The sequence below is a fragment of the Chroicocephalus ridibundus genome, chromosome 4 (genome assembly GCF_963924245.1).
Source record: "Chroicocephalus ridibundus chromosome 4, bChrRid1.1, whole genome shotgun sequence".
Classification (NCBI taxonomy): Eukaryota; Metazoa; Chordata; class Aves; order Charadriiformes; family Laridae; genus Chroicocephalus; species Chroicocephalus ridibundus.
This window is the reverse complement of record NC_086287.1, coordinates 30,910,157-30,937,464: the sequence shown is the minus strand read 5'-3', so window position 1 is coordinate 30,937,464 and position 27,308 is coordinate 30,910,157. Positions and strand designations below refer to the sequence as shown.

General features: G+C 38.2%; 1 protein-coding gene across 2 annotated transcripts in view; it reads right to left on the bottom strand.

The window, feature by feature from the left end:
• The window catches only part of SLC25A21 (solute carrier family 25 member 21), a 259,335-nt gene that overhangs the window by 9,312 nt on the left and 222,715 nt on the right, over window positions 1-27,308 (bottom strand). For both annotated transcript variants that reach the window (XM_063332193.1, XM_063332194.1), the window contains exons 4-7: window positions 19,012-19,078; window positions 12,522-12,581; window positions 10,920-11,027; window positions 5,825-5,989 (exon numbers count right to left, since the gene is read on the bottom strand). In XM_063332193.1, the coding sequence (XP_063188263.1) occupies window positions 5,825-5,989; window positions 10,920-11,027; window positions 12,522-12,581; window positions 19,012-19,078 (400 nt within the window). The remainder of the gene's footprint in view (window positions 1-5,824; window positions 5,990-10,919; window positions 11,028-12,521; window positions 12,582-19,011; window positions 19,079-27,308) is intronic.

Sequence of the window (27,308 nt, the reverse complement as noted above, 5' to 3'; positions counted from 1 at the left end):
CCAGAGTGGAGTAGAGGGGCAGAATCACCTCCCTCAAAAAATCATTTTATAGTAGATAATGACTCACCATAGTAGACGTATTTGTACTGATTTAGACACCCACCTTAGGTGCAATCCAGGAGTTCAAAGGTAGGACACCACACTCGCCTATGCAGTGGAGAGAAGTAGGTACCTTGAAAGAAACACCTCAAAGTCCCTACGGTTGGTTGCTTGAAGTAACCAGAAATAGATAATGTGGACGGTCGGTCTATCAACATGCATAAGAGTGTTTAGAAACCTGACTCAGGAACACTATTTGTTTTTCCCTTGTGAGGCCCTGTGCAGTCAGAGTAAAAGTGGCAGAATGAATCGCAAAGAAACTTATACAAAGCCAATAAAATAAAAAGATCAATAAGTATTAATTTGTCTAACTGAAGCTATTTTTAGATGTTTGCTTCGATATTAGGATGTTTGCCTTGAAATCACTGGTGTTTGTTTGTTTGTTTGTTTTCCAGTTGATGAAGGGATATATTGTATGAGAAAGAATATTTTTATAAATATTTTTTAGTACTTCTGAGCACCTTGTAGATAAGTCTACTATGAAAGAATAATGCTTACTGGATAAGAAGAACATCAATTCCCGTCAACTTGCATGAAGAATAAATAATAATAATAGAATAACGCTTGACGTTGGTATCAAGGAACAAGGTGGGTAGGGTTGCTTCTTAGCCTTTTTGGCTAAAGTGAAGTGTAATAGCATAGGAACTTCTGTGGTGAACTAAGAAGTGCCACAAAACTTGACCTACGCTGGTAAGAAACTGCTTTAGCCTGCCTGCTAATTGCTTTTAATCACTAAAAGGAGATTCCTACAGCAACAGACAGTGGAAGAAAGGAACACGTGATCTGTGGAAAGAAAGCTTCCGAGACACAGGAGAAAGGGTATATTCAGAGAGAGGCAAGACGGGAGATAGCTCTCAGGAAAGCAACAAGGAACAGATGAAAAACTCAAGCAAGTTGCTTTAAACACAGATGCTGCGCCAGAACGCAGTGGAGAGACAGGGTCTGGGTCTTCCTGCTGAGTCCCAGAAGCGAGGTGGGAAGAAAATCTGTCAAGTTCTACTCTTCGAGAGAGAGAGGCTGGTACAGACGTGATCAGATGGGTTGGAGGCATGGAAACTCCCGGCAGAAATCAGCAGTAAAGAGGAGAAAATGAGACTCACTGCAAGGCTCCAGAAAGGGGGAAAATGAAAAGATGAAACTGAGTCTCATCACTGTTGTGATAACATCATGCTTTGATTCTTTTAAAGAATATTCATTATTTTTGTTTGTAACTTAATCAAGATTTGACCACAGTTTAAGGAGCTGCTTCATAGTTTTATTGACCCTGAACTTCGGTCCACCTCATGCATTTACGTAAGCTCCTTATTGTAAACTATAGCTTGCTGTCTGATTAGTACAATGATGGTCTGATCTCTGTCAAGACACATAAGAAATGCTGAAATTATAACTACAATAAACATATTGGTGATCAGGAAAGGCATTCCAAAATGCATAGTCACAGCTGCACTTTGTTTGAATTGAATGTGCTTTTTCACACTGGTATTATCTCAGATTCCTTCTTGAGAGCAGACATTCATTTCAGTTTTTAAAATCCACCTGTCAGATATATGACAGCTTAAGAAGATGAATGACAGCCATTAGGGTAAATGTCCTGGCTAGTCTCCAGAGTGACATGGCTGTCTGCTGTACAGGGGATATATATTTTTTTTTCAAACAGTTTGCAATCCTCTCGGTGATTGGTGTTTCTTACAATGCAATTTCCTGATAAAATTATTAATTATTACTTTATAAGTAGCATTATTATCTATTATTTACTCCTTTTCTATAACCTTTTGGACCTATAGGACTTCATTAGTCCTAAAACAAAGAGCTGCACCAAAGAACAAGCTCAGACTAAGGCTTACATGGGCTTTTTCGCATGGAATTCAGTGTTTAATACGGCATAAGTTCCCTCTGAAAATTTCCCTCACCTGGGGCACTCATAAAATGCACTTGTAGGATCTCTTCTCCTTTTAAATGATTATTCTTTTGTCTTGCAAGAATTGAGATATTTTAAGACTACCTCTCTGCCAGCTAAGGTTGAACCTGATTATCAGTTTCAGCATTATCCTAATTTCTGTGGGAAAATGGAAGAAATTTGTTTTTTCTTCTTCACATTTTTATTTTGACAAGAAGATGCCTGTCCCGAAAATTCGTCTCTCTCTTGCCTACAGGAATACGACAGTACAAAAGCAGCTGAGGTAGCAACAGACTCTCCTCCTTTGGCACAACATCTTTTGGTGATGACGGACTAGGCTAAAATCTTTAAACACCACGTACTAGTTTCCACAGCCAACAGGACACCTCAGATGATTGGAGACTGATCAATGGGTGGCTTGTAACATCGTACTTGATACGGCACTGCCATTTTTTTCTTTCCACTTCACAGGTCATCCTGAAATCTCAGCTTGGATGCTAGCTCTGAGGTTATTCTATTTCACTCCGATCCAGTCTTCTAAATCATCTTAGTTTACTATTTTTCAAACTGTGTTGTACCACGTGCCCTTTTCAGTGTCTGTTCCTACATACAACTTCTATGTTGGCGTAGATCTGAAAACGACTAAAAATAAAATTATTGCCTACTATCTTATTGATTTGCCAAGCTGAACAGACCGTTTTGGTTTCCCATCTCTTCTTCTTTGCCTGTGGAAGTTTAGAGCCCTTTCCCTGGCGAAACAACACACTGCTCAGCTCCCGCTCTCTGACGCAGCCGCCCTTTTACCAGGAGGCACATCTGTGGCAGCCGGGGCAGGCAGTGCCCGGCTTGAAAGGAGCTTTGCAGTTGGCCACGTTTCAAAGGGCGCTTTGAACAAGACAGCGAGGATATTTCACTTTGTTAAAAAAAATACGACAGCCACTTGGAGGTGGTAGTGAGCAAAGGTTTTAATGAAACTAGCGTTCACCATCAAACCTAACTATGATAAAAAATCAAAAAGCGTGAGCTGCCTATGAAATATGCTGTAAAAGAGGGTGCTATAAAACTGAGACGATATAAATTTGCAGACTAATTTGATTGCTAGTGCAGATGCCTAGCTGTTAATGCTCTATGGTTGATACATTACTGGCAATTGAAACAAGTCTGGCTTATTCCATTTTCAGTAAACAGACCATGAGGTTGGCTGTAAATGGTCTGTTCAGCAGAATAGACTGCTAAATGAAAAATTATTCATTACGAACATTTACAACCCACACATGTCATTTATATCACTTGACCACTCGACATAAAAAGTTTATTGTTTTTGGCAAAATAAGCTGCAAACATCCTTAATTGGGATGCAAATTTAATGCACAGTTTAGCACTGTTGACAGCTAAAAGGCTCAAACGGACATTTCCATACATTTTTCCACTTACGTTACAGATGGTGAAGAGTGGATACATAGTCAAGAGCCAAAATTATTTCAAAAGTGTAGTATTCTTATTTCACAATTTTTATATGTTTGTCAATATCACAGGACTGCCTTTAAGATTTTCTTTTCTGGCAAAATATATAAAGTGAACAAATTAGGTTTTGTAATGAAAGCAAGTATGTGAGAAATCTTGAAAAGTTACAACTGTCTAATATTTTTCAGACTGACTGCAAAACAGCTTCTATCAAATTCCTTGTACAGGTTTGATAACTCAGCTTCTAGTACCTGCCTACTGACAGAAGAGTTTTAAGTTACAGATTGCAAAATATTGTTGAATACTTTTATTTTCCAGTCACTAAAGTGAAGTTCAATGCATGTAAACGCCCGAGACATACTGTTAGGTAACACAAGCCAGATGAGGCCTGATCTGTACCCTGTTAAATTCAGATTAAGATTTGCATTGATTTTACTAAGAGTTTGATCAGAATTACTGGCTATATCTCTATGTGCAGAACTGTCTATGGCACTGATGCCAACTGGCCCAGAGAGTCCTATTAACTTTATTAGCACTATTAAATGCTATTACCATCCAAAACAGACTGGCTGCATGAAACCTGCCTATTAGGAATGGTTCCTCGTCTGTGCTAGCTCCTAAGCCATACCCAGGAACAGTGTTGGCTGGCCTGGGCCAGAGCTGTGCCAGGGAACATTTAACGGCACAGATGACTGAGTTTCAGTGATGCTGCTCGATTTACTAGCACAGATGTAGCCACTGTGCAAGCCACCGGGCAAGCCACTTTGCACTGGTCAAGCGCAAAGCAAACCTCTCCACTTTTTTGCAGTTAATGCAATTGAATCCTACATTGATTAAATTGCCTTTTGCTTTTGATAGAATGTACAGGACCGCTGGACCACTGTCTGACACCATCGAAGTAGTTTCTCTTTGATTGTCAAGATGCGTTTAAATCTATGTTGTAGTTGTTAACAACTCTCTGTTAACAAAATCTGTGTAAAGCGCTAATTTCTCTCAGATAATAAAGCTCTGAATCTTTCTAATCATGCAATATTTCGTCCCATTTTTTTTAAACCTGAAATGTTAGGAAAACATGCTTATGCCAAATAATATTACTATTTTTCAATTGCTATACAAGAACACTTTGGGATTTCCATAGAAGTTGCACACAAGCTTCTTTGTCCTTACCTCCATATGATTCTGAGTGTTCTGCATCGTAATTATAATTTTTTCATCTTTTGAGAAACACAAACCTGTTTACTCCTATCTCAGTATCAAGCTATTCTTGATATGCTGTATGTGCCTTGAGTTTTTAGGATGTGTGATTAAAGTACATTGTAAAGTGTGCTTAAATGAACCGAAAGAAACTTGTAGAAACTTGTGCGTTAGCTGCTCTTGAACAATTCAATTTACTGTAATGATCTGCAAATAAGAAGTGGAGCTTTTCTCCATGTACGCAATGTTGCCAACAAAAATACCAGGCTACTCAGAAGCACAGAAAAAAAAGAGGTGTTACTTCATCTGGGAACAGAAACTGATCCCTTTTGATGTAAATTGCAGCTTCTTGTGTGAGTATCACTACATATTACACCTGTGACTGTTTAACTGTCATCATCTAAAAATCACATTAGTGAAAACACACTTCAGTAAGTAACGTACTGGAGTCATTAATAAACCATTAGCTGTTGCTCACACAGTCATTTAGAAAGTTGCCGGTATTACCACGTTTATCCTTTGTTGTAAAGGGAAATGTTTCCTTTGTTATTGCTTCAAGTGAAATTACAGCTATAAAGATTCTTTTTTTTTTTTTTTTTTAATTACAAACTACATAAGCCCCTGTAAGTCCTGTTTTGGGCTGGCTCCCTCCCATATGGATAAATCTGCCCTGTCGTCCTTCAACACTAGGTTGAACTCTCTTTTGAGTAAATAGGCCCAGTGCGTGGCCAGAACACCCTACGTACTCCAGCTCTGCCATCTCCTCAAGCTTTGCCACTAGCTTTGTGAATACTGGAAGAAGTGCTAGAAACTGATTTTTCTCTTCTAAGCCAGTTTACCACGAAAAAGCGCATACATACCTAACATAAGCATAACATACCTGTATCCCAATTTCTGCCTCTTTACATTGCTACCATGGTATAAAGGGAAATTCATAAAAATGAGAATTGAAACACGACTACTTTATTTATGCTCAGCTTTTCTTAAAAAGTGAGAAGTACAAATCCTTGGTTCACTTCCATTAAAATGCTATAGATTTCTGCAAAACAGAGAGCTACGTTGGTCAATATTTATTACTAAATACCACAGCTTTCCACAGAAAAAATACAGGGTTAGTTAAATTGCCAAACCTCTTATCTGTTTGTCTATTGCATTGTGTGTAGAACTTACTTTATTGACTGGAAGAATGTTTTTCACATTGAAGTAGAATCCAAAGTAAACCATGTTAAAAACTCCATGACGGCCCAGTGTTGCAGTAAGACCTTTGTTGAGTCCTTGGAAGCCCAGGCCATCCGTTTTAATGATCTGACGAGCTTGAACAAAGCTAGATGGTTGCTACACAAGTGAAGCAAAGAAGGAAGAGATCATCTTTACAAAAAGAAAACAATAACCATAGCATCATTTCAACCCTGCTGACAAACACAGCGTTGCCAGTTCTTGTTATTTTATCTGAAGTCTCACCATATTTGTTATTTTCCCTTTTCTGTGGTAATGTAAAAATCACAACTTTTGTTAAAAAAAAGATTCCTCATTTTTCTGATTGCAGAAAAAAAGATGAAATCGTGACTTGAGTACTGTAAAAGACTAAGGATCCCTAAAGCAAAGGAAAAGGTATAAAAATAATAAATAAAAAAAACAGATTTCATAGAGCAACATGTGGCTTTGAACTTGTGAATTCGGCAATAGTTTTTTATCCTTGATGTTGTGAAGATTACAACAGATGAAACCCTTACACAACTAGAATATATAACAATTATTCCGGACAATAAAAAGATAAAACCAGCTTTTCCAGTAAAACCAATGGCACAGGGACATACATGAGGTGAGGGATTAATAAAAGGGACAGAATTGGAAGAGGAAATTTTTGAGCCATTATGGCTAGGGAAGCAAGTCCTTGGGAGACACAAATTAGAGCAGCAAGGGAGGCTGTAAGTATTCGTGTTGAAGCTCAGTTTGGCAGTTTCCAGATTCAATGCTAGGAATAGTGCTGAAAGGTGACAAAAGGCATATATATTGTCTGGGAACCCTTCTGGATCCTCTGAGGCTCTTCATGCTGTTAAGAAGGCAAACCACTGCTTTAAGACACTGACTTTTGAAGGAGTTATTTGGTACCCAGCACTTTTTAAAACCAGATCACATGTTAAATTTTCTTGTCGTGTTGAAAATCTTAAAAAGGAGTTTTTTTTTCTTTTTTTTTCTTAAGCATCCAACTGGAAATCCTGTTTTTCCTTCTTAATGAATTGTTTGACTTAAAAAGTGTAGTTAGACTTTGAAAATCAGAACACCCATTTAAATTCCAAAGTACAGACTTAGGAGATTGACTTTAGAAATCCTGTTTTGAAAATAATGCCCAAAAGGCATAGAAATAATTTTAGTCAGCCAACTCCCATTTAACAAAAGGCAGTAAAGAAGAAAGTCCCTCAGAATCCACTTATACAATGACTAGTTCCTCAGGCAGGATCTGCCTGACTATCGACACATTTGATCTACTTTCCAATATACTGTGATGCTCAGAATCAGGTGTTCCCCTTCTGAACATTTAAGATTTATTTTTAGCAGAATTCTAGAACAGTTCCTTTTAAAAAAGTTGTTGACTTGAGTTTGCCTTTCTCCAAAGCATAAAGCCAGCTCTGGGTAACCAAATATTTAATTAGAAAGGCAAAACATGACTTCCACTAGGAGGCTCAAACATGAAAATACAGAAGAATTTTGACTACAACGCTGTGAACACTGCTAATTTCAATACACTTATTTGTTTAATAGCTTTCCATTTCAAAATATCACTGTGGTAGATCAACAGCATCAGCCAAATGATGCCTATTATATCTGACACAGCATATGACTGCTTATTTAGGTGACTGACAAGTTTAGTCTTTAATACTAAGTTTCATTCTGTTTTTTCATATTTGGAAACTAACATTATCCTGTTAATGCTCTGCATACATTTTACTATAGTTTACTTTTCTGCCTACACCCAGGGATTCAAATCAGAATCTATTCTAAAATGTAGATACCCAACATGGAATATGGTCCAGGTACTAGCAATAATATCCTTTCTCATGCACAAAGAATGAGGATTAGATCTTTAAAAAATAACTGGTGGTCCTGAATAAAGTGACTTACGCTGAATACAGCAACTTTCAATAGTAAGGTATCCCTTGGTCTCGTCTTGAATACGGATTTATTAATGACACAGAGGGGAAGCCTATCACTTGCTCAACACTTGAGATAGGATTCACCAGTCCAAATCTAGATACCTGCAATATCTACATCTACATCTGAGCTAATGAAAAAGACTCCCTTTTTCAGTCCTTTAGCAATAAGGGGGCTTTCCTAGACAGAACTTCACTTCATCCAAAATAGGCTTCTAAAATATCAGCTGATCAAACCATAGAAGGTTGTGTTTCCATTGATGGCGGAAGGCCCTCAGGATGACTAATTCAGACAGAGGAGTTTATTCTATAAACATCCGGATTTTAATTCACTTCACACAACTATTAACTTATGCTTCATAGAGACCAAGTCAGTGGGATCTGGAGTCAGATTCTTCTCATCGTAAAGTGGAAACTTGTATTTGTTTAATTAATCCCAACTCTTCAGTCAGGTGAGAAGTTTTTTATTACCACACTAGTTTCTACAGCCAGTGAGTTATCCATGACTACAGGGAAAAGGAAAAAATCCACAACACCAAACAACAAGGTGTCAGGCCTTCTAGCAGTTTACCTTAACAAAAAGTCACCGTTATTTTTACCTGTAGCGATCCACATTACAAAAGTGCAGATATGTGATTTATAGAGGCCTTCCTCTTTAAACCTATCAGGCCTCGAAAGATGATCTGGTACCACAGAATAATTCAGCTGTCACCGTAGTGTGTGAATATTTGCTTTGGGGGTGTGCAGGAGTCTGGGTGTGGGTGTATGTGTTCATGCTCTTCCTTGTTCCTTTTAAACAAGATATATTTATTATTTCAATACAATAGTCAAAGAAGTATGTGACCTGCATTAGGTTTCATCATATAGTATGAAAGCTACACAATGGGAGAGGTACATACTTTACTTAAAACTTTTTAGAAAAACAGTGCGTGGTGGTGAAATGAGTGTACCATTGCCTTACGCTGTACAATATAACGTGCACATGTTTCTCCCAATAGGCTTGAGATTACGTGCTTTAGTGTGGAATGTTCTTTAACATCTTATTAATGAGAACTTGAGATCATGGTGATGAAGTCACTGGAGTTTTCCTGATTTGCAGAAAAATGTGAAATTTAAACACTTTTTTAAAAAAAGATATATTAAAAATTAAAATATCTGTGATTTACCTATCTTTGTGATTTAAGAACTTCAGTCCCTTGGATTTTTTCATTAGGGCAAATAGACACCTTCATTTATATTTTGGGTCTAAACTAGGTCCCTACTGGACTCCCAATAGCATTCTTTTACAGTTTTATTTGTATGATAATATACTATTATTTGGATTTTGCAAAAATCTGCATTTAAATTAAATTCAAAGGATATTCACCTAAACCAAACAACTCAGAATGCTTTTGAACAGCTACACTGTGATTATCGGAGTGTTCTGAAGGTCACTGAGGATGGGATGCTGTAACTAAAGTAAGCAATTGCATAAAATTTACTAACTAAAACACCCCAGACTTTGTTATAAAGTTTGCAATGGAGAAAAAAATGTAAATGTATGAAGAGAAAGGATGTTTTGGTCTCTTGCAACTTTACAGGAACTAGTTTGCTCAAAATATAATACTGGTGTATTTGCACTCAAACCCAGAGGTTTTATTAAGACAGGTTAATTGTATCTTCACAACTGTGAGGCAGAAAGATCCAGAATATCTGCTTAGTTTACCACTGCTGGAGCAGTAGTAGTCCATAATTTTTTCATATTGCCTTCCTGAGAGGGAGATCTTCTCTCACATTCCTTTCTCCCTCTTCCAGTCTCTCTCCTTCCAGGATCCTAACCTTTTTATTCCTGTACCGTATCAGCTCTCTGTTTCAGTGGCTTTGCTGCCCGTGGTTGAAAAATGTCTAGACCTGGAAGAACCAAACATCTCTTTCATATGCATTGAGAATCAAACAGAAATTTACCAAATGTTTTAAAATTCATTCAGAAAGACAATGCTTCTCTGGATGAGCCACGGAGTCGGTACCATCTAGTCTACGACATTTGGAAATCGGTGGCAGTATTTTGGCAGAGTGTAGCTGAGGAGCTTGGCCCAAACAGCTTATGTAAATGGCCAGGTGATAAATCTCTTTACTGTGCATCCCCAGAAAGGGTTCAGTTTGTGTAGATGAGTGCTACAAAGCATGCAAGTATTAACTCAGTCATAACTTACTGCAAAAATATTGCCTCGCCAGGGATTCAGCCAACCTTTTCATGCCGTAGTTATGTGATTTGGCACTTCTATCATGGTACAGCTGATTTCTCAAAAGATTTTCAGAGCTGATTTGACAATTGTTAATCTTATTCACTGAGAAAAGAAAGAAGGAACTGTGTGACTGCCTTCCTTCACTTTAGCCTGGAACATTTCCTACATTAAAATTAATTGAAGCTGGTGCATTCCTGGGAACACTTGATTTTTGAATCACTGTTTTCCAGTTTAATCTTTTTCCCCTTTCAGAACTGTGGACAAAGTCAGTTTTGCGCACTGACTTCTTTGAACGAAACAACATTTGAATAATAAAAGTCTGAAGCGAAACGGGAATTTAAATTATCCGTGTGCTTTATTATATAACTGTTTCCCTGTTTGTGCTTATGAATGTGAAGACCTAGAACACAATTAATTTCATCCAAGACTCTGAAATCCACCAGCCACATTTTTAACATAAAATACACCCGCGGGATGCTGGCTAGGGCATGGGGCTGTGGCGTTTTACGCTAACCTTTGGTGCTCCCTTGCAGTCTGGAGCCTGCTGGGGCAAATGCAGTGTGGACAAGCGGCTCAGGTTCGTGTTTCTGGATTACAGTTCCTCACAGTGCTGGGCTGCTGGCTGCTCTGGAGGGCTGAATATTTACGCTTCAGGCTCAGAATATTTACAGTGGAGACGCTGACGCCGCTGACAATACTGTATGCATCTCTGCATATCTGAAGGCATCACCTACTGAGTCTCTTCTCTCTTTTTCCATTTCTGTTTAAGCTTGTGGGAAAATCATTTGCATCAACCCAATATATTATTGACATTCTGCTCTAAATATGAACTTTGAAGTGCATTATGCCTAACAAACCAGAAAAAGAAGAAGGGAACAATTCTCATACCTCTGCGAAAGCATTCCGATTTGCCTGTAAGGTAACCTTTACTACTTCAAAAGGGTTAACCACAACTGCCTCTGTCAACCCAGATCCCAAGCCAGCAACAGCAAATGCCTGTGAAAGTTAAAATTAAAGTTAAAAATTAAGGAGTAAAATTTCCCATACATCAGATTACGAAACTGAATGATACAATGCAAACTGTAATATTACAGGAATGCAGCAGTATTTTATTACTAAACAATTTTAGCCCTTGATTAGATGTTGACAGTTCATGAAGACAATACGACAATAGCCATAAACCACATTCCAAAAAATACAAAATAAAATGTCATAGCACTGTCAATGAATTCTCTTTTCAGCTAGAAGAAAAATTGTGGTACCAATTTATTACAAAAACATGGAAAAACAATGCCCTCATGTTATCTTTGGGTGGAGTCTGCATAAAAACACAAATATAAATGCAGTTTCGCAGCACTGGAGAAAAGAAAAACTCTGCACTGTGCATTAAGTGTATAACGCTAACATATTAACTTAAAAAAATAAAAGAAAGGTAAGAAATTCAAATAGTGCAGTGCTCAAGCAAATTGCACAACTGGAAGAAAAGTCTTCCTAAAAAAACAGCAATCCTGAAAAATTTATAGGGGAATAAGTGGCACACATGGAAATGTCAGCATCTGCTGCAAGAATGAATTAACTACATTTACTTAGAAACTGATGGTACATTACAGTCACAGAAATGAAGATAGTTGCTGCGTTGCTTTCTATTGTGACACAGCATTTAAAAATACCTTAATGCATTTGTAACAGAAAAATACTATTGAAATATTTAGGTCAATGGAGAAAATTTGGAGGGGTTAATTTTTGTGATCATTTTACACGTTTATTGCCTCCATTTCACATCTCCAAACTTTCTAGGCACTGAAAAGAGTCCCAAGACCAAAATACAATGTACTGAGTACAGTTGCTGAAATTCAAGGGAACCAATGGTACAGAAAAAACAATAGTGAGAAAAATAACTTATTCAATACAGAGGGGTTCGAGCGGGGACTCTTTGGAGCTCAAGAAAGAGAAGAATGGTAAGTTAGGCGCACAGTGGCAAGCTCCAGCCCTACTGTCTTTGGAGAACACTGTGTTACCACCAAATCTATTTTTCCAATATGAGATGGGAACATAACCTATCTCTTTCACCATCAGCCTAACTCCACTGATGTATAAGGGAGTTTTGCCATCGACTTCAGAGGAGGTAGCAGTTTCCTATCAATAGTTTGTTTCCATTATAAAGTCTTTAGAATAAGATTGAGGTCGATACTTTTGTTATAGTTGCACTATGCCTTGCAGAATAGCACTTTGATACCTGGTAGAGGTTTCTAGTCACTATCACACGAATAAATAAAAATTGGTAATATTCAACTTTTTTTTAGTTATTTTGCAAGAATGAAGAATGACAAGCTGCATACAGGCTCTTACATGGTGACTGTCAACAAATGGTACAACATTGTAGGGAATTATTTTAAAGACATTTGATATAAAAAAATAACATGTTCAGTTCAGCGACTGTTCAGTATACACACATTAAATTAGAACATGAAATTCTGTATCCATACATACCAGTCCTGGTGGTAATGATGCATATCCTAGTAGCTTCTTGTATTGTTCGAAGGTGAAAAACTGTAAATAAAAGTTAGACTGAAATTGCGCTGAAAAAAAATGGGAGTTACTTATGCAAATCGGTAAAACCAAACTTCAATGGAGCTTCACTACCTCATATCCTGAGTAGCCATGTGCAGTTCTGCAAAATAAACATAAGCAACTTTTGTTTCACACTCTCTGTAGCAGTGTTAGGTGTGCAATAGTAGACAATTAGGCTTCAGAACTGATTTTATTAGTGTAGCATGCATAATAGCAGCTTAAGTGCAATTAACGTTTCATGTAAGAGTTCGCTTATGACAAATAGTTTGTGCTTTTAATTTATAAACTTTTCCTCTAGCATTGAACTTTCATATACTGGTATATGAGTAGTAGTAGATACTATAATTTCTCCCAAGAAATCACTCTCATATCTTTAATATAATATACTTCAATCACTTTCACATTTCTCAGATACTAGTCTACTTCTCATCAGAAAGATGTAATTGCAGATTTTGAAGACGGAAAGTCTGTAGATTTTTATAATATTTTATTGCCAAAAATAAAGCCATTTGCTTTATTTTTTTTCTTTACAAATAAATCTTTCACCCAATTGTCTGCTTTCAGGCAGTGGAGGTCAGAAGTTCTGAGCATCTGCAATCCCTGAGAGGATGAGTTTTGAAAGCTGTACTCTTGGGTGTTTGAACTTCAAGAAAGAAACGAGGAGCTCAGTTTCACCTGCACCAAGATGGAGAGAGGCAACCATTTGTGAATGGTTCGCTTTGCATTTACTCAAATCCATTAATTTTTAGAATACCTTTTGTGAAATCTTCTAAAAATCAAAACAGAATAAATTAATGGATTTGTTCTTCTAAGAAGAGCGTTGAGAATAATCCTGGCTGCACTGAAGTCAGTAAGAAGCTTCCCATTGACATAGGAAGATGGGCTTTCACTGCCTTGTCTCGTGGACACGAAGTCTAAGATGCACCAGTCAAGATATACTCTAAAGAAAGAGTATTTGTGACATTTTACAAATTATGGGTAAGATGCCCTCCAAAATACAGCACACAATCTTGGCCGCCTTTGTTCAAAAAAGATGAACTCAGACTACAGCATATTCAAAACAGGGTTACCAGGACCATAAAGAGAAGAGATTTTTTTTTAAGACTAAAGGATGAAGGAATATAAATGCTTGCATTGTTTAGCCTAGCAAAAAAGAGTCTGCCAGAGAATGAAAAACAAGGAAAGGGAAGATACATAACATAAAGTAATTGGGTATAAAAGTAAAAACTACTCATAAACAGAATGTAGCTTGAGATCTGATGAAGCTTTCTTACAACCAAAGGAGTGCGGTCCTGAAACAGTCTTCCACTGAAAATAATGAGGGAAAAAACCTTAATCACTTGTAAGGGAGAGTTTGATAAGTTTATGAAGGAGATTATAAAACAGCAGGGGACTAGACTTGCTGACCTAAGAGATCGTTTCTAGTCCAGCACTTCCGTGTACAGCAAATCTCCCCAAACCCCATATTGTTTCAAATTCATATTCTGCAAATATGTTGCTGAAGCCACTGAAAAAGCACTTCAGGTTGACGCCACATAAGGCAGTTCTGATGGCAGTGAAAATTACCTTCTAGCATTAGGAACAAAACCAGCAGAAAATCTTGCAGGTTATAAATAGATATCTGAATTCCAGGTAAAACCAAAGATATTGGAGGTGTTATTCCACATAATTTTCACGCATGGGACACAAGGCTGTAACTACAGGTCACTATTTGTGTAATCTGTCTGAGAAGTATTCACAATGCACGCAAAAGGAGAGTGGCTTTTACACGGCACATCATCCAGTATTATGGGACTGAACAGCAAAAACCAGTCACAGCTTCACCAAGGCTACATCGGCGCAGGCGGGTATCTACTAGAGGAAGAGCTGTCACACCCCTGTATAGTAAAAGTAAATAACTGGAACCTCTGACTTTCCCCGCCATTTTCCAAAGTTGACCTGTAACACTTGATTAGTTTAGAGCAAGCTGATCCAAATGAAGGCAGGATCCTCTGAAAGTCTGTGCATTTCGCTCCCATACGTGAGGCCGTGATCCCGCACACAGCACCTGCCCGTGCATGTGACGATCAAACTGTTCCACCACGAGAGGAAGGCAATGGGAAATGAGGTCAACAGAGACGTGGGATACGTAAGAAACATAAGGGAATAGTTTTTCAGACAAACCAGAAAGACTGGGTGATCCGTGCTGGGCCTCAGCCAAAGAAGATAAACTCAGTCCCTCAGGGCTCAGTTATCACAGACCTATCAGAACAAAACAGCTTTTCCATAAACCATGTATACAGGAACATGAGTAATATGCACCACATTGTCATTTAAACTTGTTTAGAACCCTGTCCTATGGGAAAGTCACTAACATTTTCAGTCATCGCCTGCTTCAACTGAAAAGCCACTAGAACCCCACCAAAACCAGCAGAGAACTGGGTGTCCAAGAGTTAATAACACCATCGCACTTGAAGCAGGAGGGAATGAGTATTAGACCTCCATAACGCAAAATTAGGATGTTAAATTGTGAAAACTGAAGAACTGATACTCTGGCCAGTAGATGGGTACTTTTTTATCCTCAATAGGAATTATTATTTCATTTTGCAGACAAGGTCCTGGAATCAGGGCCCAGATTTTAACTGCCCTCCAAATAGTGTACAGATTGAACACTAATCTTGCAAATATCCTGCAAATATGTTTAAAATTGTTGTACGGGCCTTGCCAATAATCAGAAAAGATAGAAGTGTTACTTAGACTGTAGGTCTATCTTGTTGGATAACTGAAGATATTTTATAGGTAAAAGGAAGCCTCTGAGAAAGTGGCAATTGTGGGTGGGTGAGTTACTTCACTGAACTAAATTCATTTCTTATTGTGATAAAGTTTGCTTTATTCTCTCTCCAGCATCTTTCTACTCATTGTTACCCTCCTAACCTTTAATGGAATTTCTGGTATTCCTTAATGTTTTCCATAGTGTCACAGATCTGTAAAATGGTTGTAATAAAGGCAGAATTATATTACCTGGCAATTTTTTGGTCTTAAAAATGTTACCTTAAAAATCAATAGTTTCCTAGAGTCATAAATAAAATAACTACTTAATAGTAACTATGCTTTATATAATTTTTTAAAGAAAAAAAATCGATAGCAATAAAACTCAAAATAAATGTTGCTGGGTATACTAGAGTGCCTAGTAAACATACAAATTTGCCAAAAGTATCTAGCTATGTCATATGGATTTATATCATGTACGTGCACTAAAAATGTTTTTAAAAACACAGAGTAATTTGTCTTTTTCTCTACAGTTGTATTAAGTTAATAGCTTTGTGCAAGAAAATCTCAGAATAAATGTATTTAAAACATGCTTTTGTGTATATAATAACCAATATTGTCCATCTGGTAAAGATACACTTTAATTCAAGTTACACAGAAAATAGTCAAAGTACTTACCAGATGTCTCAATAACTCTAAGGTAAAAATATATGCTTGAAACAAGATGTCTGGGAACACATGAACAATATAAATTTGCCCCAAAAGTTCATCTGTTAACCATTGTATTGGCATCATCACTTCTTTCCTCCAAGTCCAATCTAACATAAAGTTATAAACTTTGACTTTTCGTCTTCCAGAAATACCAGCTTTCTTTTTAGAAAGGAAATAAAGAGAGAAAGAGAAAAAAATAACAAGACAGACATGAGAACCTAGTTGACTAAAACTGCAGCTGTATCTTCAATACTTAGATGTGTAACTGTGGCTAAATAACTTCATTTTAGGAGCTTTATTTTTATTTGCAAATAACCACACCAGATAAATACAATATTCCAGTAGCACAAGTCCATTTCTTCTTAGGACAAAATCTGCTTTGTCCATTCTCTATACGCTTTCATGAGATATAAAAGACACTATAACAAGACGGTTCCAAAATGTTCATTACAAACACAAACCAAGGCTGCTGGAATCTAGAAATTGCCTTTCTACCTTCTGTGCTTTCTCAACTCTCAAAACCATAGGCATGGACACAGTCTTCCTCTAAATCTCACCAGTGAGCTTGGCAGTGGACAAGGGGCATCTTGTTGCCTTTTAAAATGAGGAAAACTATTAGAAGAATAAAAGGTGGAGAGTGAGCCAAAGGAAGCGGTGACTTTTCCATTGAGGTTTTACATTCGTATCTAAATAAGGTTAGTGGAAATTTGAGACAAGTTGGATTCTGTTTAAGTCAAAGCATGGGTACAAACTCTGCTTTGGATGTTAGAAATTGTGCTGGCATATAACATCTCACATTGAATAGCTTCATTATCCAGGATCTTACAGGGACCTAACTGTCCTGCCCTATTCCGTCACTGAATCCTTCTAATGTAGGATATAGCTGATGTCTCAAGGTAACTTAAAGATCTCCTGGTGTTCTAGGAACGGCCTAAACTTTAAAGGAATAGTTAAAAAGTGTGTTTAGAATTTAAACCATATTCTCATGGTTCCAGAAAAACTACTGAGCCCTCAGGTAAATATCCAAGAATTAGGTAAAAAGCATCCCACCAAGGAAGCACCAGTAAGACATCTAAGGAGCTGTGAGCTTGTGATGTACAAGAAGAGGCTCAGAGAACTGAATCTGTTTAGCCTGGAGACAAGAAGGCTAAGAGGATCTAATTCCTGTCTTCCACTCTCTAAAGGAGGGTTATAGAGAAGACAAAGTCAGACTTTTCTGAGGTGCACAATAGAAGCACAAGAGGCAATAGGCGAAAGTTGCAACAGGGGAATTTGAACTGTATATAAAGCAAAATTCTTCACCGTGAGAGCAATTGAGCACTGGAACAGGAGTACAGAGAGGCTGCAGAGTCTCCATCCTTGAAGATTTTCAGAACTCGACTACACAACGCGTTTGAGCAATCTGATCTAACCATGCAGTCAGCCGTGCTTTGGGCAGGAGGCTCGCCAGATGACCTCCAGAGATCCGTCCCAAATTAAATCTGTCTATGATTCTATAATTATATAGAATATTTTGGGGTTTAAGCCTATTTAATCAATTTGAGTAAGAGAAACTGACTCAAGATTTTTGAATGACTCAGGTTGGTAGGACAGAAATCAAACCTGGGTTTGTATTTTAACTAAATATCTGCTGGAATCTAAAAAGCATGATCAGATTGACTTTGACCTGTTACAAATGAAACAAAATGAAGAGACAGAGGAAAGATCCCAGCCCAAAGAAAATGAGTTATTAGGAATCTTTTAAATATCATCCATCTATTCTTCACTGCCACTTCACTATTAAATAGCACTTTACTTCTCTTAGTTCTATTATATAACTTTGAGATAGGTGACATACGTCGTTTGCATCTAAAATGCCAATGCAAACAAGAAGATGACATTACCAGAACTCCTTTAGGATTCTGTTACAAGGTCACATCCTGTCACTTTATACAAATATTATTCCTCTGTAAAGGAGTTGGAATGGGAATGATTAATTGCAGACTAAGGACCAGCATCATATGCAGCCTTTTTAGAAAGAAACAAAAAAAGAACGGAAAATCAAGTCATTCTGTACAACAACTGCTTTTATACATTTAATATTACAACATTTGATGCAACTACAGGAAACTTCAAAATTCTGAGGTAAAAGACAAAGAAACATTTGCTCATAGCACAATGGATGCTTTGATAGATTTAGAACTTTAAGATGAGGTGCTTAATTACTAGGTTTTGATTAAAATTACTAGTTTTTAATTGGTATATTGATGTATTTTTCTTAGGAATGTTACTAACATAATGCTCTATAAATCAACAAAAAGGATAATAAACGTAAATCAGATCAACATTTGACAGCGCATACACTTTGATAGGCTAACATCTCCTTCAACTGTAAGAGAGCTGGAGCAAAATGTCCTTTACATGATGGAGAGTTGCACCCATTACTATATTCAATCTGTAAAAAAGTGTGAGTATGGAATAGAGTGCTCTTTGGAGTACAAGAAAACTGGGCAGCACTTCAAACCTACAGATATGCTACTTCAAGTTACTAAGTACTTGTGAGGAGTGGCTTCTTGTGTTAATTTATTAAGCTATTCTTAGTTGTTTTGTAAGTTGCTAGGCATTTTCAGTAAAAAAAAAAACCCAACCATAAACCTGAGACTAAAATGTCACTTAACGTATTTTATTAACTTTGATTATATAAACTAATTGTAATTTGTTTTTTCAGTAACATTACATATACAGGTGAAAAATAGCATTTAAGCTAGCATTAGCTCATCCTACACTTCTCAATCAAGCACACTTTTTACTGTGCTATCAACAGGAAAGTCTCCTCCTAGTAAAAATCAAAGGATCAATATTCCAAATAAGTTTAACATTCTAATGTCAATAAATGGGGGAGAAATAAAATGTTTTACAGATGCCGCTGCCCCAACACACATTTTTAAAGTAGGAAGTATTGTTTTTTTACCTTCACTGCCCTTTTGGGTGTCTCAGCCAAGATGGGAGGCAATATTCCTTTGTAGAAGCCAAGCAATCTATTGAAGAAAAAACGGAATTATTTTTGTATGGATAAACAACAGATCATTACCATACTGCCAATTCTATTTTCACTTTTGAGTAAAGCAACTATCTTTTCAGCATTTCTGTGCATACAGACAAATAACGATACCCTTTGCTTATTTGCTAATTAATAATGCGCTACCAATTCTGTTATGTGCTGGCAAGATGACATTCAAAAATCAGCAATGAATAAGTAAAAATTTAATCATTCTTTTTTCTGAGTAGACAAGAAATTGTATTTAAAGGAAGAAGAACAGTTTTGAAAATGAAGAAGAAGTATTATTTCATTGCATTAATTTTTTTGACATAGCAATGATATTATTAAAACCTGAAGTAAAAAAATACAGATTTGGAAAAAACTGTGACTTCAGCAATCTGCATACAAAAAAACCTGCACGCTCATCTTCGGTTGCTAGGTTAAGTCACCTTTTGAAGTTTAGTTTTAAATATGCCTCAAAATATATGAAGTAAATTTTTTGGTAACTTAGTTTTAACGCAGAGACATAACAGAGTGCATGTATTTCATCTTGGGAAAAACATTTTGGCAATATCTTGCCACTGTACTCATTCAGGTCTTTATCCCTCTCTTGCCTGGCTCCATAGAACTCAAGGAGTTTACAATAGCTGCTGATAACTGGAGCTGGCCCGAAGCCAAAGGTCCACTTGTTGCAATGCTTTGCTTTGCATCATCTAAATTTTCTACTTATTCATCGAGCTACAGGGAGACATGGAATTTGCAGGCAGCCTGAGCTCTGCTTACAAGGCCAACGTGGATGCCTAAGGCTGGGCCTGGGGAATGCTTTAAACCTCAGGTAGTTCTCAGAATCCTCTGGTGAGGTAAAAGTAGACAGAATTCTCATTTGCTGGGCCTCCGCATTACCTAGGCAGTGCATGGGGAGAGTTCAGAAAGGCATCTAATGCATCAGCAAGAAGCTCCCTTGCTAGCCAACAAGGGTATATCTTACACCTTCTCCATCTTCGGAGTTTATACGTTTCTTTCAGGACTGAAAGAGGGAAACTGCCTCCAGAAGAATTCCTTCTTAAAGTAAAGCATTTGTGTCTTTTTAAAATGTAGAAAAGTGGTCATTCACCTTTTTAAATGAGCTTATTACTTGGCTATTTAATAGGCTATTACTTAGCCTAGTACTAACCCTACAGTTATCCTGTGTCCCTCAAAGGAAAACAACTAAATTCATATTCCCAACCTGAATGTGAAATACCACAAATGCTCTAGCATCTTTTCCACCCTTCTTCTAATGCTTCTCTGGAGCTCTGTTTTTAAAATGCTCCAACATAAATAAATTAATTTAGGCTTTGTAAATGATCCAGAGTGGGAATATCGGTTATCCTTCTTCTGAAGTAAACGTGTTATGGATTCCAGTCCATGGTAAAAGGAGCATTTTATACAGCGATGGTTTTGTGACAAAACACTGAAAGTCTTTGGGTAGGAGATTTCAGAAACTCAGTTGAGGAACCAGATGTTTGAATTTCTCCAAAGTCTCACTTTAGGAACATAAATATATATGTACACACACATATATCTTTAACTATCCACATAGATATAAACTATAGATACCTATTGATATAACAATCTAGAAATACTGGATCCAGTCTTAGTATTAATTGTTCATACATATTCAGGGTATATTCTTGCTGATTCAGCAAGCTATTGAAATGTTGAATAACTTTAAGCATGTGACTCATAGAGTTTAATGCGAGTTCAAACTCAAACTGAGGTCCAAGTAGGATCAGCTACAAAACCAAAGATCCTTATAAACACTTTCTTCCTTTCAGCTCAATCTAAAACACTAAAAGCATATCTACAATCAGCATCTTGCTTAGAATTTCTAGTATTCCATCATGACCAGAATCAGAAAACGAAAAATGCTTCGCTGCTCTATTCACAAACATAGCTCTGACTACAGAAAAGTGAGACTCGAACGTGGTCCAAATTTTCTCCTTAGTAAGAGATGCATAAGCATAGAAATATGCAGTGTAAAACAACAATTCAGTTCTAAAAACACACAGCAGCATTACCTAGCCTTACACAGCAGTACAGGTCGCTTTTCCGGCACAGCTTTCATGTATACTCAAATGTATGCAGTTTTTGAATATATAAATCTTGTAACATTCCCACAGTCTCTGAGGATCTCAGGGAAAAACTTTTGGGGAAAATGTGGAGGGGAAGGACATACCAGGAATTTGAGCAACAGAGCTGCCATCTCAGCAATCTTGGCAGATAGATAATTGCTTCTAAAGAGTAATCCATCAGTCTATCACATCCGGGTGTTGAAATACCAGCGATTCAGAGGAGCAGAAGACCAGGCTGTGGGTTGTTTGAAAATTCTAGAAGAATAGGAACTAAAAATATGAAAAGAAATTCCCTATTGCTCCTGAATCACAGAAAGGATGAGGATGGAAGGGACCTCTGGAGATATCTGGTCCAGTGCCCTGCTCAAGCAGAGGCCACCTACAGCTGGTTGTCCAGAACCATGTCCAGATAGCTTGTAAATATCTCCTAGGAGGACGACTCCACAACCTCCCTGGGCAACCTGTGCCAGTGCTCGGTTACCCTCACAGTGAAAAGGCGTTTCCTGATGTTCTGACAGACCCTACTGTGTTTCCTTTTGTGCTCATTGCCTCTGGTTCTGTCACTGGGCACCACTGAAAAGAACCTGGCTCCATCCTCTTTGCACCCTTCCTTTAGGTATTTGTACATATCGATGAGATCTACCCCTAAACCTTCTCTTCTCCAGGCAGGACAATTTCAACTCTTTCAGCCTTTTCTCATATGAAAGATGCTCCAGTTCCTTAATGAACAGAGTTGGATGCAGTATTGACTGCTGGGGTACACTGCTAGTTACTGGCCTCCAGCTAGGCTTTGTATCTCTGATCACTGCTCTCTGGCCTTGGCCATTCAGATAGTTTTCAATCCACCTCACTGTCTGCTCATCCAGCCCATACTTCAATGGCTTCTCTAAGAGGATCTTATGGGATACAGTGTTAAAAGCCTTGCTGAAGTCCAGGAAGGCAATATCCACTGCTCTCTCCTCGTATACCAAGCAAGCAATTTCATCATAGGAAGTTATCTGGTTGGGCAATCAAGATTTCGTTTTTTTCCCAACTTCCTGCATGTTGGACTTCTTTTGAGTGGAGCTGGTCCTGCAATATCATCCAGCCTTCCTGGACCTCTCTTCCCTCCAGGGCCTCATCCTATGGGACTTTTCCAAGCAGGTCCCTGAAGAGGTTTCAGTCTGTTCTCCTGAAGTGCAGGGTTGTGATATTGCTTTTTGCCCTGCTCCCTCCTCTCAGAATCCCGAACTCCACCATCTCACGGTTATGACAACCAAGGTTGCCTTCAACATTTACATCCCCAATGTGGCCTTCCTCATTTGTGAGCACCACTCCTCATTGGCTCCTTTGTCCAAGAAGTTGTCATCAATGCACTCCAGTAACCTCCTGGATTGCTTATGCCCTGCTATGTTGTCCATCCAGGAGGTATTAGGGTGGTTGAGGTCCCCATGAGGGTCAGGGCCTGCAAATTTGAGGCCGCTTCTAGCTGTATGTAGAGGGTCTCATCCAATTGTTCTTCCTGAGCAGGCAACCTATAGCAGACACCCATTACAATGTCACCACTATTGGTCTGCTCTTTCATCCTTCCCCTTAAGTTCCCATCATTCACCCCCAGGCAGAGCTCCATGCCTTCCAGCAAGGGCAACTTTCCCTCCTCATCTTCCTGGCCTGTCCTTCCTGAAGAGCCTGTATTCCCCCACTGCAGCACTCCAGCCATGCGAGCCGTCCAATGCATCTCTGTTATCCCAGCAAGATCCCAGCCCTGCAGCTGCACACAGATCTCTAATTCCTCGTGTTTACTCCCCATGCCGTGTGCCTCAGTGTGCGGGCACTTCAGAGAGACTTCCTTGCTTACATGCAAATGCTTGAGGTGATGCCACTTAAGCCCTGTTTTGTTAATTTTATGTTCCTAGTTGTTCACATCACCCCAGGGGCTTCTTGTCAGTCTGTCCATCGCTCCCCCAGAGCTGCAGTAACTCTCCCTCCCTTCCTCCTGGTTCCTGGTTTAAAGCCCTCTGTGCCAGGTTAGCAACCTGCGGCAGAGATACCTGTGCAAAGGTATCACTGTGCATGTCATGTCAAGCTGATCTGCTTATTGCAGCTGTAAGGTCAACAGTGAAGATTTTCTGCTGGAGGAATCTCTACTGTGAACCAGGAGAATCCACAGAGCTCAGCAACTATATTCATGGCCCTACAAATCCCTAAAATTGTAAGGATCTGTAACTGGGTTTCACTGCTTTACTCCTCTTTTCCTCTGTGGAAGCAAATTTCATCATGAGAAACAGACAGGAAGGAGTTAACGTCTATTCCTATGGAACACATTAACTTTAGAAAACACGTGAAAACTTTGAGGATATACATCCATATATGCAATATGTAATTCAGTAAACATGGTAAGAACTAGCTCAGTATTTAATTATGAACTGTGGTTTAGGTTTTTTTTTCTCTTCCTCATTTGAAAAAGAAACAGAAAAAAGGTTAGTAAGCACAGCCAGTGAGATGAAAGGAAAAAAGGAAAGGAGGAAGTAGAAGACAAACTCATCTCATCACTGCCTATTGTCAACTGACTAAATTTTTTGCATAAAGCGTAGTCTCTTTTAGAACCTTCTGTGCCTGAGGTGGAGGACAAGCAGCTGCCCCCAACTTTTCCAAATAATGCTTTACAAATCATACCCGTTAAAGATATGATTATTTGAAATTTTTGCAGAATAAGCTATTTACTTGGTTTTAAAAAAATAACATGATAGCAACAAAAACTTGAACAGCTTTGTCAGTTGGGAAGTACATACACACACAACGATCTTATACTTCTTTTTTCCTTGGTCAATAACACTGAGTTAGCCTACCTGCACACAGTGTATAAAATTTTCCAAGTCAAATAATGAATGGTGATGACATTTCACATTTGAAAGACATTATCACCTGGATTAAAGACTACGTTCAGAAAACTGCTGTTCAGATAAACTATGGAACAGCAGCAGCAATCCCTGCAGCGTGTGACAGAAGAGAGTGGACGTGACATCATATCCCTAGCTAGAGACACTGGAAAGAACAAGTAAATCTCTAACAGAAACACAGCTACATCTTATTTTGTTTCAGCATTAAGGGTCTAAATGAACATCACCATTCAATTGTATTCTGGGCAACAGCCCAAACTCATCTTTGCAGCAGTTGATTTTGAAACATTACAGTCAATCATATCTTCTCAATTTGTTCTTTCAGGCTTTTGCTATCCTTCTGGTTTCCATTTCTTGTTTGGAAGCCTTGAGTCATTCACCCTGGCAAAACGACCAACCTAAATCAGTTATTTTCTCCAAATTATGCTGAAATTGGGATCTTGCTTAGTTTGTTGTTTTCTTCCTCTGTCTTTCACATAATTTTCCCTTTAAGGATCTAATAAAGCTGATTGAAGGCATGAACATAATATTCGCTTTCTTCTATTGCTGTCAAATCCAAGTCTCTTACCCACATTGTTTTATAATTGAAACAAAAAACCTCTTAGGTTCAATTCTGCTTTCATTACCTCTGCATTATCCCAAGTATAAATAAAAGACCTGGGTTTCATGACCATGCCAGTTACATTAAATGAGTGCGCGACTTTCTGATTTTACAAAATTTTTTATTTCAACAAAGGGAAGGAATTTTGAAGACATGTTTGGTAGAAGGGTGGGGTGTTCAAAGTGAGGAAGACAGCATGTCTAAATGTAATAAAATTTACTTGGAGTTTCATTTATACCAGGAAAAAGGTGTCTTTTTATTTCATGATATATAGTATCTTGCGAATTTATTACTAACAGAAAGTAACCCAATTGAAAACAGGGCAATATTACTTTAATATAGCTATTAGTAAGTAATCTTTATGTTGAGCTATTAGTAAGTAATCTTTATGTTGAGCTATCTGGAGATTTAAAAGATTTTAAATTCCCAGAAGTTTCCGGAAAATTAGTGAGCGCTTAGCGAAGGCAGGCACAAATTAGTACCTACTGCTGAGAGAAAGGGACTTACAATATTGGATATTTATTTTGAGAGCCGCAAGCCACTAGCCAGTTCACACATGTAGTTCACCCACAATCGCAGTGTCTACAACCACTTGCCCAGCTGAAGAGGTATGCTATAGGGAAGGCTGGGTGTCGTTCGGGGGAAACAGGCACAGAGTTGAAAAGATATTAAAGGCTGGACACATTCACAGAAACCCAGGCTTGGACACGCTGTTGTTCTCGAAAAAGCTTTTTTTCTTGGGAAGTATGGTATGTATATTATCCTACTGCAAATGTTAAACACATGTCCCCACAGGAACCTCATATAAAGCTATCAATGACACACTTAACCAAGCTAGCTTCTGAATTTCTATTAGGCAAATATATTTCTTTACCTATTCTGTGCCTACTGTACAGATACCTGCCATTTTCGACATCAGCACTAAATACTAGGTACTAATTTTCATCGCATATTTTGCTTTTTTCACTGAGTGTGCATTCATATAAATCACCATCAGTTGCAACACATGGGAATTAAGGAAAAACAGAATTTTTTTCACAGCAAGTAAAGGTAATACAGAATTATATGTTAACATGTGTCTGTAGTAACTCCGCTGTTACACTATATGCTAAAAGAAGACCAAGTGTCCAGCTATGAGAATACTAGAAGCAGACCAACTCTTGAAAGAAACCCCTCAAGTAAGTTAAGGCAACACGGAGTATAAAAAGGAACTGGTTATAAAGGAAGGGACTGTCAGTGAAAGGTACTTTTAAGATACTTCAGAAAAATACTAAACAGTGGAGGATCTGGCTCAGAAACAATCAGACTGGCCAAGAAATGGATTAATAATCAACATCAATCTACCTCACTTATTTAAAATGACAGTCATCACCACATTGACTGCATGTGGGTCAGATTATGAAGTTATTATGATCCATCATCCATCTGACTTTGTTATTCTTACTGAGAAATGAGTCTTTCTTCCACGACTTTTAATCACCTCTCAGTTTCTTGGTCAAAATCCTTGCTAATTTTTGGCTTTTTAGTCTGCACTCTGAATTAATATAAATTACAGGACACACCTAAATATAAATCCCTCAAGAGAGGGAAAGACAAAACCTTCTCCTTTCTATCTTGTGTCTTTTGTGCAGCAAAAATTGAGAGTAAAAAAAAGGAATCCCTGTTAAAATTTCTCTCTATTCAAATGAGGCCGTCTCTTACACTGCATATTTCTCATATGCTTTCTGTGTTTCGCTATACTCAGGCACCTGAAAAAAATTCTAGGAAGGTGAAGTTTGCATTCACATTGTTGTGCATCGCATTGTATAACATAACCTCAACAGTTCTTCGCGTGTAGAAAAAGAACATCTTGTTCTGTTTCTTTGTTGTTGTTCCCCCCCCGGATGATTATAAATTAATTAGTTAAGTGGCATTGTTACCATGTACTGCTTGAGTAATAGATTCATGCGTATTAAATTGAATAGGATTTTTAAAAATGTAGATACGCTCACACCTCCGCCACTTGCCACGCTAGTGCCAGGGGCCTGTGAAGCTGGGCTGGGGGCTGCTGCCGAGGGGGGAATGCGGCTACTTGAGAGGATGGACCCTACCAGGACCCTGCAGGGCTCCCTGATCCTTCTTAGGACTTTCCTTGTAGTCTGGCCCCCATGGCCAACGAACGAAATACCCGTTTTGCCCATGCTTCTGAGAAGCCTTAAGCTGGTCTGTTTGATGTAATTCCTGTTGGAAATCAGTGCAAATGGCAGTGTTATTATCACTGGCAGCTGGTCTAGGCTCTTACAAAATTGCCTGCATGTAATCACTAGCTGGGCTGTAGAATGGGCCTACATGTCTCATTTCTTACAACTGACAGCATTTTCTTCGCCCAAAGACTTTCCCTCTAGCTGCCCCTTTGTTTGCAATAGGAATAAGCTACAGACATGCCAAAACAGCTTTGCCTAGAGCTTCTGAGACAGAAAAATTCTTCATTGCATTTTGGATTGTCAGAACTGGCAGAATGCTTCATTTGTTCAGTAGGAGTTTTAGTTGTTCAAACACTAGAAGAGAATTTAAGGGTTCGCCCCCCCCCCCCCCTTTTGCTAACAGTACTGCCGTAACTGGTACGACAGGAAGCAGTCACTGTTTTCAAGTAGC